This window comes from Salvelinus alpinus, chromosome 32, assembly GCF_045679555.1.
Source record: "Salvelinus alpinus chromosome 32, SLU_Salpinus.1, whole genome shotgun sequence".
In the NCBI taxonomy this organism is placed as follows: domain Eukaryota; kingdom Metazoa; phylum Chordata; class Actinopteri; order Salmoniformes; family Salmonidae; genus Salvelinus; species Salvelinus alpinus.
The window spans coordinates 12,177,265-12,195,961 of record NC_092117.1 but is presented as its reverse complement, the minus strand read 5'-3'; the positions used below and the strand labels follow the sequence as shown (position 1 = coordinate 12,195,961).

General features: G+C 43.5%; 2 protein-coding genes across 5 annotated transcripts in view; one reads left to right on the top strand and one right to left on the bottom strand.

Moving 5' to 3' along the window:
- The window catches only part of LOC139562302 (ninein-like protein), a 54,701-nt gene extending 37,586 nt beyond the window's left edge, over positions 1–17,115 (top strand). For 3 of the 4 annotated variants that reach the window (XM_071379887.1, XM_071379885.1, XM_071379886.1), the window contains exons 17-28: positions 1,405–1,772; positions 4,450–5,961; positions 6,527–6,631; positions 6,781–6,850; positions 7,044–7,328; positions 9,304–9,417; positions 9,756–9,902; positions 10,036–10,185; positions 12,805–12,918; positions 13,233–13,442; positions 15,035–15,148; positions 15,236–17,115. In XM_071379887.1, the coding sequence (XP_071235988.1) occupies positions 1,405–1,772; positions 4,450–5,961; positions 6,527–6,631; positions 6,781–6,850; positions 7,044–7,328; positions 9,304–9,417; positions 9,756–9,902; positions 10,036–10,185; positions 12,805–12,918; positions 13,233–13,442; positions 15,035–15,148; positions 15,236–15,427 (3,381 nt within the window). In that variant the 3' untranslated portion in view covers positions 15,428–17,115. The remainder of the gene's footprint in view (positions 1–1,404; positions 1,773–4,449; positions 5,962–6,526; positions 6,632–6,780; positions 6,851–7,043; positions 7,329–9,303; positions 9,418–9,755; positions 9,903–10,035; positions 10,186–12,804; positions 12,919–13,232; positions 13,443–15,034; positions 15,149–15,235) is intronic. The other variant, XM_071379888.1, reaches the window with a different exon arrangement.
- gins1 (GINS complex subunit 1 (Psf1 homolog)) lies at positions 16,041–18,695 on the bottom strand. Its single transcript, XM_071379912.1, has 7 exons — positions 18,459–18,695; positions 17,628–17,692; positions 17,398–17,496; positions 17,179–17,269; positions 16,965–17,081; positions 16,642–16,716; positions 16,041–16,535 (listed from the first exon to the last, which is right to left on the bottom strand). The coding sequence occupies exons 1-7, from the start codon at positions 18,531–18,533 to the stop codon at positions 16,467–16,469; spliced, it is 591 nt and encodes a 196-aa protein (XP_071236013.1). The 5' UTR covers positions 18,534–18,695; the 3' UTR covers positions 16,041–16,466.
- Positions 18,696–18,697: the final 2 nt, after the last annotated feature.

The following is an 18,697-nucleotide window of genomic DNA, read 5'->3' as shown; positions in this document are numbered from 1 at the left end:
AGCTTGTGTACAGATCCTTGCGGCACTGTGCATTATCATGCTGAAACATGAGGTCATGTGAAAACCCACAGTTTCATCAGCTGTCCGGGTGGCTGGTCTCGGACGATCCTGCAGGGGAAGAAGCCAGATGTGAAGTTCCTGAGCTGGCGAGGTGGCTTATGGTAGAGAAACATTCAATTCTCTGGAAACCGCTCTGGTGGACATTCCTGCAGTCAGCATGCTAATTGCATGCTCCCTCAAATCTTGAGACATCTGTGGCATTGTGTTGTGACTTCACATTTTAGTGGCCTTTTTTTGTCCCCAGCACAAGGTGCACCTGTGTAATGATCATGCTGTTCAATCAGCTTCTTGATATACCACTCCTGTCAGGTGGATGGATTATCTTGTCAAAGTAGAAATGCTCATTAACAGGGATGGAACCAAATTTGAGATAAATAATATTTTTGTGCGTATGGAACATTTCTGGGATGTTTTATTTCAGCTCATGAAACATGGGACCAACCCTTTACATGTTGCGTTTATATTTTTGTTCAGTGTAATAAAAGCAGATAGGCCAACCAGTAGTGACTTTGTAAGTAAATACGGTAGGCTACAACAACACACCCTGAGCTGTCACGTTCTGACCTTAGTTCTTTTGTTATTTCTTTGTTTTAGTATGGTCAGGGCGTGAGTTGGGTGGGTTATCTATGTTTGTTTTTCTATGTTGGTTTTTTGCGTTTGGCCTGGTATGATTCTCAATCAGAGGCAGGTGTCGTTAGTTGTCTCTGATTGAGAATCATACTTAGGTAGCCTTTTTCCACCTGTGTTTCGTGGGTGTTTATTTTCTGTGTCTGTGTGTTTCACACGGAACTGTTTCGGTTGGTTATTTCACGTGTCGTTTATTGTTTTGTTTCAGTGTTCGTTTGTTTTAATAAAGAGCATGAACACGTACCACGCTGCGCATTGGTCCTCCAATCCTTACTACTCCTCCTCGTCAGAGGAGGAGGAAGACAGCCGTTACATGAGCGTTGATTATTGGTCATGCAGATAGTAGAGCAGGCCGTATGATGACAGATTTAGACTTTGCATATAATTTAACAAATACATTTTATTTCACTCTGTTCATAGAAATAATTTGTTATAATTTACTGGTTTCTCACTGTCATTTATCCCGGGAAAAGATGGGTTTGGGCGGGAAATTCCAGTAAAGCTCGGTAACCCGGTTCCCGCCATTAAACCCTAGCTCACACGTTTTTGTATTGTTTTGATTACCGTCTCCTATTTTTGTATGTGAAATTGAAAGGTCCAAAATTGTTGGTAATTTGAGTGACACTAGATGTAAAGACTGAACTAACTTCAGTACATGAGGCCCATTTTTCAAATTCTGGGATAGCCCTGAACCTCCTCATCATCCTCGCCTCACAGGTGAACTTCTACGAGCGCAGCCTGGAGCTGATGCGACGGAACATGGAGGTGGAGAGGAAGGACATCTCTTCGGGCTTCAAGGTGGAGATCAGTGAGCTGGAGGAGCAGAAGGCCCAGGCTGAGGAGCATGTTAAGAGGCTAAGGGAGGCAGTGGAGAAGCTGCAGACCGAGTTACAGAACAGCTCCAGGCGCCTGAGAGGGCCAGGCTGGAGCGCTGACCAGGAGAGAAGGGCACAGCACGAACAGGCTGAACTGGAGCAGAACTATGCCATGGAGATCAGTAACCTGGTCCAGAGACTGACCTCCGAGAAAGACCAGCTAGAGGCTGAGCTGAAGCTCAAGATGGAACAAGAGTTGCTGCTCGTAAGGTGGGTGTGGCCAGACTATCCTCCTCCCCAGGGCTGTCTTCTGAAATTCAAACAAATTCATTTCAAGTTCACATTCTTGTGTAGGTTGACTCCCGGTTTCGCATTCAATTTAATTAAAAAAATGTTGTGCCAACTGTAACTTTTGCATGAGTCCCTTTAACTCCATAACATATACACTGGACTTACACAACAATGGTGTGTGAGCTGAGACTGGTGTATGTCGTGTGTATGTATATACACTTAATGTACAAAACATTATGAACACTCTTTCCATTTTCTATTTTTTACCCAACACTTTTTTATTTTCTTAACTTAAAGCATTTTTGGTTAAGGGCTTGTAAGTAAGCATACCTGTTGTATTTGGCACATGTGACAAATTTGATTTGACATACTGTAGACTGACCAGGTGAAAGCTATGATCCCCTTATTGATGTCACTTGTTAAATCCAATTATTTTTAAGCCTTGAGACAATTGAGACATGGATTGTGTATGTTTGCCATTCAGAGGATGAATGGGCAATACAAAACATAAAGTACAATTGAATGGGGTATGGTAGTAGGTGCCACGCGCACCTGTTTGTGTCAAGAACAGCAACACTGCTGGGTTTTTCAAGCTCAACATTTTCCATTGTGTGTATCAATAATGGTCCGCCACCCAAAGAACATTCAACCAACTTGACACAACTGTGAGAAGCATTGGCGTCAACATGGGCCAGCATCCCTGTGGAATGGTTTTGACACCTTGTAGAGTCAATGCCCCACAAATTTAAGCTGTTCTGAAGGCAAAAAGGGGGTGCAACATTCTTAATGTTTTGTCCACTCAGTGTATGCGTGTGTGTGTATATATACAGTACATTTGGAAACACCTACTCATTCAAGGGTTTTTCTTTATTGTTACTATTTTCTACATTGTAGAATAATAATGAAGTAATAATACATATGGAATCATGTTGTTAAAAAAAAGTGTTAAACAAATCAATTTTAGCCACCCATTGTCTTGATGAAAGCTTTGTAGAAAAATAAAGAAAATCCCTGGAATGAGTAGGCGTGTCCAAACTTTTGACTGGTATTGTATTTGTGTGTGTATATACAGTACCAGTCAAAATTGTGGACACACCTACCGGGGTTTTTATTTTGACTTTCTACATTGTAGAATAATAGTGAAGACATCAAAACTATGAAATAACACAAATGTAATCATGTAATAACCAAAAGTATTATTTTATAATTGAGATTCTTCAAAGTAGCCACCCTTTGCCTTGATGACAGCTTTGCACACTCTTGGCATTCTCTCAACCAACTTCATGAGGTAGTCACCTGAAATGCATTTTAACTAACAGGTGTGCCTTCTTAAAAGTTAAGTTAATTTTCTTTCTTAATGCGTTTGAGCCAATCAGTTGTGTTGTGACAAGTTAGGGGTGGTATACAGAAGATAGCCCTATTTGGTAAAAGTCCATATTATGGCAAGAACAGCTCAAATAAGCAAAGAGAAACGACAGTCCATTATTACTTTAAGACATAAAAGTCAGTCAATCCGGAAAATTTTAAGAACTTTGAACGTTTCTTCAAGTGCAGTCGCATAAACCATGAAGCGCTATGATGAAACTGGCTCTCATGAGGACTGACCCAGAGTTACCTCTGCTGCAGAGGATAAGTTCATTAAAGTTACCAGCCTCAGAAATTGCAGCCCAATAAGTGCTTCACAGAGTTCAAGTAACAGACACATCTCAACATCAACTGTTCAGATGAGATTGCATGAATCAGGCCTTCATGGTCGAATTGCTGCAAAGAAACCACTACTAAAGGACATCAATAAGAATAAGAGACTTCTTGGGCCAAGAAACATGAGCAATAGACATTAGACCAGTGGAAATCTGTCCTTTTGGTCTGATGAGTCCAAATTGGAGATTTTTGGTTCCAACAGCCGTGTCTTTGTGAGACGCAGAGTAGGTGAACAGATGATCTCTGCATGTGTGGTTCCCAACGTGAAGCATGGAGGTGTGATGGTGTGGGGCTGCTTTGCTGGTGACACTGTCAGTGATTTATTTAGAATTCAAGGCACACTTAACCAGCATGGCTACCACCGCATTCTGCAACGAAACGCCATCCCATCTGGTTTGTGCTGTGTGGGACTATCATTTGTTTTTCAATAGGACAATGACCCAACACACCTGCAGGCTGTGTAAGGGCTATTTGACCAAGAAGGAGAGTGATGGAGTGCTGCATCAGATGACCTGGCCTCCACAATCACCTGACCTCAACCCAATTGAGGTGGTTTGGGATGAGTTGGACCGCAGAGTGAAGGAAAAGCCGCCAACAACTGCTCAGCATATGTGGGAACTTCTTCAAGATTGTTGGAAAAGCATTCCAGGTGAAGCTGGTTGAGAGAATGCCAAGAGTGCAAAGCTGTCATCAAGGCAAAGGGTGGCTATTTGAAGAATCTCAAATCTCAAATATATTTTGATTTGTTTAACACTTTTTTTGGTTACTACATGATTCCATATGTTTTATTTATTAGTTTTGATGTCTTCACTATTATTCTACAATGTAGAAAATAGTTTAAAAATAAATAAATAAATGAACTTGAATGAGCAGGTGTGTCCAAACTTTTCACTGGTACTGTATATGTATCTGTCTCTGTGTGCCTTGGTGAACAGTGTGTGTGCTATGTAATCAGGGAAGAGGCAGAGCAGCAGGTGTCTCAGATGAAGACTCAGCAAGGCGAGGCCCAGCGCAGCTTCATGCACCAGCTACGCTGTGAGCGCCTGCGGCTGGAACTGGAGCAGGAGAGGCACAGGGAGAGACTCCACAGTACAGAGAGGGCGGTTGAGGAGCAGGCCAGGATCTGTAGCCGGTCCGCTGTGGAGAGGAAGAGGCTGGAGGAAGGGCACCAGGAGGAAGTCCGGCAGCTGAAAGAGCACATAGCCAGTCTGCAGGAGCAGGCAGATCTGACCTCCGATAGGGAGAAGTCACTTATACAGCACTGTCAGTTAGAGGTGAAACTAGAGCACTATCAAACACAGTGCAGTCAGTTAGAGGCTGAACTGGAAGTGACTTGCGATCGGTGCAGTCAACTAGAGGCCAAACTGGAAGTGGTTTGTGCCCAGCTGGAGCTGGAGGAACGCACTGTGTGTCTGGCGTCTGAGGCTTTGACCGAGCGTCTGACCTCTGAACGGCATGATGTAGAGGAGGAACTGGGGTTGGTGAGGGATAGAGAGCGAGAAATCCTTAGTGAGGTGTCTCAGCTAAGAGAGGAGCTGCATAGTCTACGGTCTGAATATATGACACTTCTTCAGGACAAGGAAATGATAGCGGAGAACTGTAGCAGTTTGTCCAGCGCCTTTGTACAACAGCAAGCTCAGCTGAGGGCCAAAGAGGAAGACACGGAGACCCTGAGGGGGGAGTTGGAGAGGGCACGGGAGGCTCTGAGAAATGAAGTAGAACGATGCTCAAGGCAGACTGCTGAGCTGGACTCCCAGAAGACGGACAGAGCGATGCTGATGGAGGAGCTGAGAAAACACAGAACAACTGTTGACTGTCTACAGTCAGATCTTGACTGTGTCACTGAGGAGGTAAACCAGTGGAAGAGGGCAGAGAACAGTCTACAGGAAGCCTTGAGGGTGGAACAAACCCAGGTCATGGAGATCCAATCCACCCTGGACCTGGAGAGGGAAGAGACGGGCTGTCTGAGCCAGGAGAACACCCACTACATCCGCCTGGCAGACCAACTCTCCAACCAGATCGAAGAAATGGAAACGGAATCATCCAAACTCCAAGACCACATCCACCAGCTGAAAGCCCAACTGGGTGAAATGTCCAGCCTGGTTTCTGATCTCAGGACCCAGCTAGAGGCCAAATTCACAGAGGTAGACCACCTTGAATCAGATATAAAGCAGACTGCAGGTCTGGTAGAGATGGCGGAAGCCCTGTCCAATAAGCACTTTAGGGAAGAGGAGCTGCTGAACACCCAACTGGAGACCAAGGAGAGAGAGCTGTGCTCCCTCAGAGGAAAGGCTGGCAGCAGCACCACCGTCCAGCTGCAGCAGGCCCTGCTGTCCTCTCAGGCAGAGGTCCACTGGTTGGAGGAGTCCTTTGAGTGGGAGAAGGGCAGGATGAAGGAGCAGCTGGTGGAGATGGAGAAGCTGGTCATGGCTCTGGAGATGGTGATGGACCCTACCAGTCCACACAGGTTTGTGACGTGCAGGCCTGGTGCCGGAAATCAAACCAAACCAACCTTCAAATGACTAACCTCCACCTGCCTTGATTCCAATGTGTTTCTGCCGCAAACATGGGGGCTGAAATTTGAATGACTAATAACAACCGATCTGCTCTCATCTGAAAGAGATCCTCACCTTTTCTCCTCACAAACCTTCTCCAAGTCTTTAACCTTCTCTACACCTTAGCAGGCTGTGTGCCAACATCAAACTTTTGACATTTAAATTGTCTGGAATGCATTAACAATTTTCTGTCTCTCTAACGGCATGATTTTCACCTAGGTGCATGATATTAGATTTAATTTGTCTGAATAACAGTATTTATATCATTGAATGTTTGTTTGTCTAAACCAGTGTCCATTTTACTTTTGCCACATAAGTGCATTGATTTCACCCAGAGTTTCATCTGGAACTCAAATGTTTGCTTCAAATTATAAATGCCTCCATCAAATCAATCCCCAGATAAATATTATGTTTAAATATCTTCCAGATTAAAATGCCTTTGAGGAAAAACTCCTATGTAAACTATTTCAACTCTAGTTCTCAGTTAGATGAGGTCAACTGTGAGAACAGTGCTCTGAAGGACAGACTGGCCATGTTACAGCAGGATGTCCAGAGAATGGAGGAAGAGATCATCAAGAAGAAGTAAGCTGATCCGTCAGTAATGTGTTGCTGTGAGATAATGCTAAATACAGATATGGTTTACAAATGTCTGTTACAGAAGGGGTTGTTTTTTAAGCTGTATTCTGTCTTCACAGCTATTAATTATTCCTTTCCGTCTTTGATTTCACCAGAAAGAAACTGGACGAAGTGGAGCAGGAACACGAGAAGAACAGGGAGAAGCAGGAGAGACTTCACAAAGAGGTTTGTTTTCAATCGTTTTCCATTTCACTATAATCACCCTGCATAGTTCAACTGACCCTTTTAGCCTGATAGATTTTAATAGCCTACATTTGATCATTGGACACATGATCATTATCTCAATCACCCGAGGCCACCGCATAGTGATGAGCAATCCCAGTCTGATAAACCCTTCATCCACCCCCTTCCCTCTCAGAACGCCAAGTACCAGGAAGAGGTGCTGGACCTGAGAGCCCGCAACCTGCAGCTGAGCGGCGAGAATGCTGAGTTTAGCTCCCGTCTCCGTGCCGACCAGGGGGCGGTCCAGATGCTGACGGAGAGGCTGGCACAGGTGTCCCGGGAGCAGGCGGAGGGGGCGGCCACAGCCAGGCAGCTCCAGGAGACCTCCACCCAGCAGGAGAGGGAGAGACTCCACCTCCAGGAAGCCTGGCGTCTCGACAAGGAGCTGCTGGAGAGAGAACTCCACACCATCAAGGAAAAGGTGTGTGTGTGTGTATACAGTGGGGCAAAAAAGTATTTAGTCAGCCACCAATTGTGCAAGTTCTCCCACTTAAAAAGATGAGAGAGGCCTGTAATTTTCATCATAGGTACACTTCAACCATGACAGACAAAATGAGGAAAAAAAATCCAGAAAATCACATTGTAGGATTTTTTTATTTATTTATTTGCAAATTATGGTGGAAAATAAGTATTTGGTCACCTACAAACAAGCAAGATTTCTGGCTCTCACAGACCTGTAACTTCTTCTTTAAGAGGCTCCTCTGTCCTCCACTCGTTACCTGTATTAATGGCACCTGTTTGAACTTGTTATCAGTATAAAAGACACCTGACCAAAGTAACAAAGCCTACCATCAGTAACACACTACGCCACCAGGGACTCAAATCCTGCAGTGCCAGACGTGTCCCCCTGCTTAAGCCAGTACATGTCCAGGCCCGTCTGAAGTTTGCTAGAGAGCATTTGGATGATCCAGAAGAAGATTGGGAGAATGTCATATGGTCAGATGAAACCAAAATAGAACTTTTTGGTAAAAACTCAACTCGTCGTGTTTGGAGAACAAAGAATGCTGAGTTGCATCCAAAGAACACCATACCTACTGTGAAGCATGGGGGTGGAAACATCATGCTTTGGGGCTGTTTTTCTGCAAAGGGACCAGGACGACTGATCCGTGTAAAGGACAGAATGAATGGGGCCATGTATCGTGAGATTTTGAGTGAAAACCTCCTTCCATCAGCAAGGGCATTGAAGATGAAACATGGCTGGGTCTTTCAGCATGACAATGATCCCAAACACACCGCCCGGGCAACGAAGGAGTGGCTTCGCAAGAAGCATTTCAAGGTCCTGGAGTGGCCTAGCCAGTCTCCAGATCTCAACCCCATAGAAAATCTATGGAGGGAGTTGAAAGTCTGTGTTGCCCAGCAACAGCCCCAAAACATCACTGCTCTAGAGGAGATCTGCATGGAGGAATGGGCCAAAATACCAGCAACAGTGGTATACAGTGGTATACAAAACCTTGTGAAGACTTACAGAAAACGTTTGACCTCTGTCATTGCCAACAAAGGGTATATAACAAAGTATTGAGAAACTTTTGTTATTGACCAAATACTTATTTTCCACCATAATTTGCAAATAAATTCATTAAAAATCCTACAATGTGGCCTCCCGGGTGGTGCAGTGGTCTAGGGCACTGCATCGCAGTGCTAGCTGCACCACCAGAGTCTCTGGGTTCGCGCCCAGGCTCTGTCGCAGCCGGCCGCGACCGGGAGGTCCGTGGGGCGACGCACAATTGGCATCGCGTCGTCCGGGTTAGGGAGGGTTTGGCTGGTAGGGATATCCTTGTCTCATTGCGCTCCAGCGACTCCTGTGGCGGGCCGGGCGCAGTGCGCGCTAACCAAGGGGGCCAGGTACACGGTGTTTCCTCCGACACATTGGTGCGGCTGGCTTCCGGGTTGGAGGCGCGCTGTGTTAAGAAGCAGTGCGGCTTGGTTGGGTTGTGCTTCGGAGGACGCATGGCTTTCGACATTCGTCTCTCCCGAGCCCGTACGGGAGTTGTAGCGATGAGACAAGATAGTAATTACTAGCGATTGGATACCACGAAAATTGGGGAGAAAATGGGATTTAAAAAATATATATTTTTAAAAAATCCTACAATGTGATTTTCTGGATAAAATGTTTCTCATTTTGTCTGTCATAGTTGAGTGTACCTATGATGAAAATTACAGGCCTCTCTCATCTTTTTAAGTGGGAGAACTTGCACAATTGGTGGCTGACTAAATACTTTTTTGCCCCACTGTATATAGGGGACTTTTGGGACAGTTGTGGTAGAGTTCTCCATTATCTAGATACTATGTTTTGGTCTATCGGAAATTGAAGTGTGTGAGAATTTTCTTGGTCAGCATTTTTAATGAATGGGCCTCATTTATGTATCTTGATTCTTAAATGTCTTGTTTACTCTTAGCTCCAGTGTTTGTCAGAGGTGGAGTCCTCACTGACCAGCCTGACCCTGAAGCACCAATGGCTGGAGCAGGATAAGGAGAGGCTGCTGAGGGAGGTGGAGGAGAGGACCCAGAAGGTGAGAGAAGGATGTACTTGGCTATTGCAACTCTGTTGTGGGGAATTTACATCTTCCAAGTATTTTCTCTGACTGAATATGTATTTAATTTTTATTTTTTTTAATTTTACCTTTATTTAACTAGGCAAGTCAGTTAAGAACAAATTCTTATTTTCAATGACGGCCTAGGAACAGTGGGTTAACTGCCTGTTCAGGGGCAGAACGACAGATTTGTACCTTGTCAGCTCGGGGATTTGAACTTGCAACCTTTTCGGTTACTAGTCCAACGCTCTAACCACTAGGCTACCCTGCCGCCTAGTGGTTCATAATCATATGAATTATGATGTTATTGTTTTCAGGTTGAGAAGCTCCAAGAGTCTCTTCTCTCTGTGGACTCCCAGATGGAGCTGCTTCGCTCCCAGCTCCAGGCAGTGGATCAGGAGAAGACTGGCCAGATCCAGGAAGTAGCCAACCACCAGAGGATGATACAGGATGCCCAGGACAAGGTAGGTGACATACTAACGACGAAAACAATAGAAATGTCTGCTCACTGTTTGCTGGTCCTGAATGTGATCTTTAATGAAGCGTTGTGATACATTAGCACTTTGACTGACTTCATTGTTGTCTGCTGATCATCAGGTAAAGGATCTGGAGGCCAGCATGGGCAGGCTAAGCAGGGAGAAGGAGCAGCTGCGTCTGGCCCAGAAACAACATGAGGAGGAGGCCACTATGGCCCTACAAAAGGAGTGCCAGAGCCTGCGCCTCCAAAACCAGGAGCTGCTCCACAGGGTAGAGCTACGTTACTTGCTCTTAAAGCCATAGCCACGGGATGTAGGGGTGCTGGATGTGCTGCAGCACCCCCTTGTAAATTGGAATACATTTTGCCAAAATTACACTGAACAAAAATATAAACGCAACATGCAAAAATGTCTCAGATTTTTACTGAGTTACAGTTCATATAAGGAAATCAGTAAATTGAAATGAATGAATTAGGCCCTAATCTATGGATTTCACATGACTAGGAATACAGAGGCCATGTCTAGCTAACTACTGTAGCTAACTAGCCAGTTAATCTCTGTTGCTAGCCAGCAAGCTAGAAAGCAACGCTAAAGGGATTGCAAATGGGTAAGCATAACATTTTTTTACCCTAAATATTAGCTAGCTGGCTAGCATTTATGAAGCCTGGAAACACATTCCTCACACACCAGGAACGTATTTCCTCCAATTTTATAACGAAAAGGTGCCTCAGTCCCAAAACACAAGTTTTCTGGAGACTTGTGGGAGGAGTGCTGATAACGTCGCCCACTGTATGGCTTTCGGTAGCCTGATTTTCATCCAGACTAAAGAGAAATCTGCACACAATGCATCCCTGACCACCACCTGAAGTGGTCAGCCAGATCTGAACCCAATCAGACCACAAAACGACTAGACCCGTCTTTTCAATGCTATCTTCTTATTCTGATAGCAGAAATCACATTTAAGTGTCAAATGTAGACACGAACAGATATGCAACTGTTGGTCACAGATACCTTAAAAAAAAAAAATATGGGGCATGAATCAGAAAACCAGTCCTCTTCAATGGCTGTGTGAAATTGCTAGATGTTGGCGGAAACTGGAACACGCTGCCGTACACATCGATCCAGAGCATCCTAAACAGCTCAATGGGTGAAATGTCTGGCGAGTATGCAGGCCATGGGAGAATTGGGACATTTTGAGCTTCCAGGAATTGTGTATAGATCCTTGCGACATGGGGCCGTGCATTATCATGCTGAAACATGAGGTGAGGGCGGTGGATGAATGGTATGACAATAGACCTCAGGATCTCATCACGGTATCTCTGTGCATTCAAACAGCCATCGATAAAATGCAATTCTGTTCACCACATTGACATCAGGAAACCGCTCTCCCACATTACGCCATACACGCTTTCTGCCATATGCCCAGTACAGTTGAAACCGGGATTCATCCGTGAAGAGCACACTTCTCCAGCGTGACAATGGCCATCGAAGTTGAGCATTTTCCCACTGAAGTCGGTTACGACGCCGAACTGCTGTCAGGTCAAGACCCTGGTGAAGACGACGAGCACGCAGATGAGCTTCCCTGAGACGGTGGCAGACAGTTTGTGCAGCAATTCTTCAGTTGTGCGAACCCAGTTTCATCAGCTGTTCGGGTAGCTGGTCTCAGACGACCCCGCAGGTGAAGAAGACGGATGTGGAGGTCCTGGGCTGGCGTGGTTACACGTGGTCTGCGGTTGTGAGGCCGGTTGGACGTACTGTCAAATTCTCTAAAACGACGTTGGAGGCAGCTTATGGAAAAGAAATGAACATTCTCTGGCAACAGCTCTGGTGGACATTCCTGCAGTCAGCATACCAATTGCACACTCCCTCAAAACTTGAGACATTTGTGGCATTGTGTTGTGTGACAAAACTGCACATTTTAGGAGTGGCCTTTTATTGTCCCCAGTACAAGTGTGTAATGTTCATGCTGTTTAAACAACTTCTTGATAATCCATCCACCTGACCGTTGTGGCATATCTTGGCAAAGGAGAAATGTTCACAAATAGGGATGTAAACCAATTTGTGGACAACATTTTTATATTTTTTGTGCATATGGAACATTTCTGGGATCTTTTATTTCAGCTCATCAAACATGAAAACAACACTTTACATGTTGCGTTTTATATTTTGTTCACTATATAGTATTTCTTGTTTGTACATAAATAAATCAAATTCTAAATACTACACCAGATACTATAATTTAGCCATAGAGCTAGCTTCTTTAAATAAAATAGCTGTGGTGGATTGTTTTTAAGCATAAACGCAGTGCATAGCCTAGGCAACTACAGCAGTGCGTGGCAAAAATGCTTTATTTTATTTATATTTAACCTGGCAAGTCAGTTATGAACAAATTCTTATTTACAATGACGGCCAAACCTGGACGATGCTGGCCCAATTGTGCGCCGCCCTATGGGACTCCCAATCACGTCCGGTTGTGATACAGCCTGGATTCGAACCAGGGTGCCAGTAGTGACACCTCTAGCACTGAGATGCAGTGCTCGGGAGCCCAATATCAGCTGATTGTTGAGTTGCGGCTATCAGTGAACAGCAGGTTAAAATTGGCCTTCTATTTCAAAATATAATCACCGGAAAACACAGTTTGGAAATCAAATATCTACTGCTAAAAAGAGAAGACTCTAATCTGCCAAATGACGTAGAATTCCATGAAAATAGGCCCACATTTTCTCAGACCTCTTCAAATAATTAAGCCCTTGGGCTGATCCTTGATATGCGCTCTGTTCAGTTAAATCTTACTGTTAGTCTGCAAATGCGGTCATTGATGCTTGCATGCAATGCTTTATTATAAAGGTGAAATATTTTTGAAGTGGTTGTTGTGCTTTGTTTCCTTCAGGTGTATCAGCTGCAGGGCCAGGATGTGGAGGTACAGAGTCTGACTGAGGAGTGCCTGACTCTAAAGAACAAACAGGCACAGCTGGAGACTGCCAGGGCAGAGGCACAGGATCAGGTGACCTCAAACATTTTGGTCAAATAATTGATAAATGTAATTTTGCTGAGGCACCACATCTCTAAACTGAAAGCAGGTTTGCCAATTGAAACTCAAATTGAGCAACTAACGCCATGGTCCTAATTTGCACTAATCTATTCTTGCAGAAGTTGAGGCTAATTCATTTCATGAACATTTCCAAACTCCATTCCTATGCCCTATTGAGTCTATCAGCGTGTTTGAGCAGGAATAGTTTGGGATGCTAGGCTATTGGTGGATCACTACAGTCTGACTACAATGTAGTTGATTCTCAAACACACTGTTTTATGGTGCAGGCACTGATGGTGGACACAGCCTTGACACTGGCCCAGGCCCAGCATGTCCGGGAGCTGCAGCAGTTGAGGGAGCAGGCAGGACTGGGGTCCAGGGAGCAGCTGGCTCACTTTCAAGCCCAGCTGGCAGATGAGAAGCGCAGGGGGCAGAAGCTGCAACAGACCTTCCGCACACAGGCCCAGCAAGCCAGCACCCAGATAGGCCTGCAGCAGGTAGTGTACTGCGCTACAGGGTGCACCCAATCCAGCCACTGGTTACAGTTCAATAGGCATGATTTGCACCCTTTAACACTTCTCAAAATAATTAACCGTAGTTTAACACAGAACTAAAAGTGATCAATAAATGTACAGTTGAAGTCAGAAGTTTACATACACTTAGTTAAAACTCGTTTTAATGATTCCAACCTAAGTTGACTGTGCCTTTAAACAGCTTGGAAAATTCCAGAAAATGATGTCATGGCTTTAGAAGCTTTTGATAGGCTAATTGACATAATTTTAGTCAATTGGAGGTGTACCTGTGGATGTATTTCAAGGCCTACCTTCAAACTCAGTGCCTCTTTGCTTGACATCATGGGAAGATTAAAAGAAACCAGCCAAGACCTCAGGAAAAAAAGTGTAGACCTCCACAAGTCTGGTTCATCCTTGGCAGCAATTTCCAAACGCCTGAAGGTACCACTTTCATCTGTACAAACAATAGTACGCAAGTATAAACACCATGTCACCACGCAGCCGTCATACCGCTCAGGAAGGAGACTCGTTCTGTCTCCTAGAGATGAATGTACTTTGGTGAGAAAAGTGCAAATCAATCCCAGAACAACAGTAAAGGACCTTGTGAAGATGCTGGAGGAAACAGGTACAAAAGTATCTATATCCACAGTAAAACGAGTCCTATATCGACATAAACCGCTGCTCCAAAACCGCCATAAAAAAGACAGACTATGGTTTGCAACTGAACATGGGGACAAATATCGTACTTTTTGAACTGATGAAACAAAAATAGAACTGTTTGGCCATAATGACCATCGTTATGTTTTGAGGAAAAAGGGGGATGCTTGCAAGCCGAAGAACACCATCACAACAGTGAGGCACTGGGGTGGCAGCATCATGTTGTGGGGGTGCTTTGCTGCAGGAAGGACTAGTGCACTTCACAAAATAGATGGCATCATGAGGAAAGAAAATTGTGGATATATTGAAGCAACATCAAGACATCAGTCAGGAAGTTAAAGCTTGGTCGCAAATGGGTCTTCCAAATGGACAATGACCCCAAGCATACTTCCAAAGTTGTGGCAAAATGGCTTAAGGACAACAAAGTCAAGGTATTGGAGTGGCCATCACAAAGCCCTGACCTCAGTCCTATAGAACATTTGTGGGCAGAACTGAAAAAGTACGAGCAAGGAGGCCTACAAACATGACTCAGTTACACACGCTCTGTCAGGAGGAATTGGCTAAAATTCACCCAACTTATTGTGGGAAGCTTGTGGAAGGCTACCTGAAACGTTTGACCCAAGTTAAACAATTTTTAAAGGCAACGCTACTAAATACTAATTGAGTGCATGTAAACTTCTGACCCACTGGGAATGTGATGAAAGAAATAAAAGCTGAAAGAAATAATTCGCTTTACTATTATTCTGACATTTCACATTCTTAAAATAAAGTGGTGATCCTAACTGCCCTAAAACAGGGAATATTTACTAGGATTAAATGTCAGGAATTGTGAAAAACTGAGTTTAAATGTATATGGCTAAGGTGTATGTAAACTTCTGACTTTTATATGCTGTAAATGCTGGCTCTCTGTTTGTGCTCAGGAGCAATATGAGAAGGTGATAGTGAACATGCAGGAGGGGATGGAGGGGGTGGAGACCAAACTGAGGAGTGTGCGCAAGATGCTGCAGGAGAAGGTCAACCAGCTGAAGGAGCAGGTCAGTTTACCATTCATATGAGACAAATGGCAGAGAAACATGCCCTGAAAATCTGACTGTATTTCATTGTCCCTGTCCCACCCACAGCTGGTGAAGAATGCCAAGTCAGACATCATGCTGAAGGACCTGTATGTGGAGAACTCCCAGCTGATGAAGGCACTGCAGGTCACTGAGCAGCGACAGAAGAGTGCTGAGAAAAAGAACTTTGTCTTAGAGGAGAAGATTACAGCCCTCAACAAGCTCCTTCGTAAGATCGCCCCTGCCTCCCTCTCTGCGTAGCAGTTCCTTGCTACTCAGAACAACGCTATTCCCCAAAAGACATCGACAACTGTGAAAGACCTCATAAGTTTCCTTCCCTTAGTATTCGATGACCATCCCAATGAAACATTGATGCTTAATGTGGCAGGTGGTCCACAATGATTCTGTAAGGTCCATAACAAAATCACTGTGTAACAACTCCCTCTTGGGATGGTGGGTTTGATTGCACACAATTAGCACAAGTTATTTGGGTAAGTGGAACAGCACAAGTCTTAAGTGTTTTCAGCCACCAGGGTATTATGCATGTACTTTATTTTTTGTGTATATATTTTTTTATTGAGGTTAACGCAAGACTCATTTTTTGTGACGGTCAAAGTTCACATGAAGTATTTTATTCTATCTCTGCAGAGGCAGGCAGTCCGTTAGGTTACAGACTATCCTCCAGCATCATGCTGTGTTGGTAGGTCTGAGTGTCGATTAGATGTATAATGGGACCAATGGTATAACATTCCAGTTTGATCATTAAACACACTCAAGGTACTGAACTTAAAGTTAAGTCTGTCAGACTGTATGAGATGAATGGTACTGTATGCGAAAGGCTGAATCCTAATTTAATCACAAAATGATTCAAAGAAAGGGTTTAGCAACTTTTAATTAAGTGTTCTTTGTGGTATTTTAAATTACCAACCAAAAGCACAGTATTTACAAATGTAAAGTTTTGATACACATCTGCACAATTTTCAATCCTGATGCACTGCTGTACAGTCAAACCTTTTAATTCCTAAACTATTTGAGTACTAAAAAAGATTGTTGCGACAATGTATTGTCAATCGAACAATGTATGTAGGTAATTATTGTAAAAACACTAACATGCAAGCTGTGGATTTGTTATGCACTACACAATCACTCCACAATTAAAACAAAACTGACCAAGTAATACATCACCTACAGCTAAGTATATTTGAATTAATTATTGTTTTAAATAACTTTTTCAAAATAGCATCACTTAAATGGATAATCCTCTGCTGAAGAAGAAAAAGTAATAGTTCTAGCATTTGATTCAAGACATGATGTGCTCCAAGACCCCCTGGCGAATCAACTGCTCACACTTCCATCGTGGCAGGAAGTGCTGGGGAGACAAGAGTGGAGTTTGAGAGTGACTCATGTTCAATTCTTTACACAATGTGCATGTATAGTGATGGTTTTCACATATAGTACTTTTTCTTTTCTTATACCTGACTGTTTTTCTTCAGAAGAATGATGGTCCCGTCGTCTATTTCAAACTCGCCATGATCTTTTAAACAGCGCACCTATTGAGAGAAATACATTGTGAGAAACAAACTAAATGGCAACAGGGTAAAATCAATAGAACATGACCAATATGTAAAAATATCTAAATGAAGACCAAAAGAAGGAGCACCTAATAGTCAAGGGTCTATGTGCTACAGTTTGAATTAATTGATACAGTTGATGACTAACAGCACAAGTGGCCCCTACCAACATTCACTTAGTCTCTGGTCAGGTCCTTGCGGGCATGCAGTTCCCTTGTGTATCTTACCTCAATGTACAAACTCTTTGGAGGCTTCATGTCCTGTGTTATGTCAAGTCCTTCCTCTCCTCCAAGTGACCTCATGAAGGTAGCCAGTGACTTCTTGTACTGGTTAAACCATTCCAACTATTCAAAATTAAACATTACATTTTAAGAGTCAGATGCCATCACCCTGCCATCTTCTGTCCAATTTGTTTCTTGCCTTTGAAAGAAAGAAACATACCTCTTCTGCACACATGTGGAAGCGGATGTTTGTGGGCAACACACTTCCGTACTCCCACCTCAAAGTCCGAATGCGGAGGAGCCTGTCATAGCTGAGGAGAGGAAATTAGCAATGATGTTGTCCTATCCTAATAAACTATGATATGGTCAGTGTAACTGTCTACAAAAACATTAGTAGTGATGATGAGCTCAAAATCAACTCATCACATCAGGCACTCACAGGTAGGCAGCGATGCAACGTTGGTTTCTTAGCAGACAGCAGTGACGGAACTTGATGGTTGGAATCAGCTCACTTTTTCCCTCAGACTTGGCTTCATTGCTTTGAAGTGTGTGAAATAAAACGTATTTGTTAAAACCCATAAGGTAATTATTTCAGAACTCAATGGGAAAGAGACACATTCAAATATAAGAGAATGTCAATGTGTGACAATGTTTAATGTCTTAACTCACACATCACTTTGATTCTGCTCATATAATGCTTTCATCTCCTCCAGCACCTGACGAATACCATCTTCCTGCAAAGAAGGTGTCAGTCAGTGAGCAGTAATAGAAGTCAAATGACCATGTAGTCTGTGGCATTATAACCTAATTGCTAACTATCAAACTGATCTAAACGTCTTCACTTTGTATTCATAATCTGGCTAGGTTGATGTTAGCTATTACTGAGTGAAACACATTCTAGTGATGGCTGGCTAGGTTGATATTAGCTCTCAAGAGCCCCAAGTCAGAAGAGCAGGGCAAGGAGTAGGACTGCACCATATGGGCAAATCATTTAATTGCGATTTGTTTTTAACCAAATATTGCGATTGAGATTTTACTTGCGATTTAGATCAAAACACTGTACTGTTGGAATCATATAAATAAAAGTAGTATTCAAATCATATGGTTGGTGTTGTTTGGCATGACAACGAATGAAAAAGCCAGGTACAGTATACGTTGTTGTGACAGAATAGGAACAAAGTGTTGGTCAGAGTTTCCCAGGGGACCCTTATTACATTAGAATTTTACATTCATGGCGTAAAAACAATATGCAGCCTGTTGCACATGTCCATATAGCAATTTCGATGAAAATGCGATTAATTGTGCAGCCCTAAGGAGGTTGATATAGCTAAGCCATTAATAGTATGTGTGGCAGTTGGGTGTACTAGGTGTCACGTGTCAAGACAGTGTTGACTCCTGCATCGCTAGAGTAAACTAACAATCTAACTAGTTAGCTATTCCATCTGCACTAATGGCTACAAATCCAGTATATCTTTATAACATGCTGAATGTGACACTTACATTGAATGCAGGCAGTTGACCATCGCCCATCCGGTGAAGTTCTCTGATTATTTCGATTGCCTTTTCACAAAACATCTCTCTTGGTAAATGTTGTTATAAATTAATAGGATACCGTATATCAAGCTAGACTGAACTGTAGACTAAACCCTTACACTTGCATCAAATGAGTGATTATCCTGTAATTATTTCACCGTATCTAGAATGATGTGAATAGTTACTGACGGACAGCGGCTGAGTTT

Coding starts and splice junctions, on each gene's coding strand:
- gins1 (XM_071379912.1), bottom strand. CDS start 18,533: ATGTTTTGTGAAAAGGCAATCGAAATAATCAGAGAACTTCACCGGATG. Junction 17,082..17,178: donor TCCACATGTGTGCAGAAGAG/GTATGTTTCTTT, acceptor AATTTTGAATAG/TTGGAATGGTTTAACCAGTA. Junction 16,717..16,964: donor CAAAGAGTTTGTACATTGAG/GTAAGATACACA, acceptor TTCTCTCAATAG/GTGCGCTGTTTAAAAGATCA.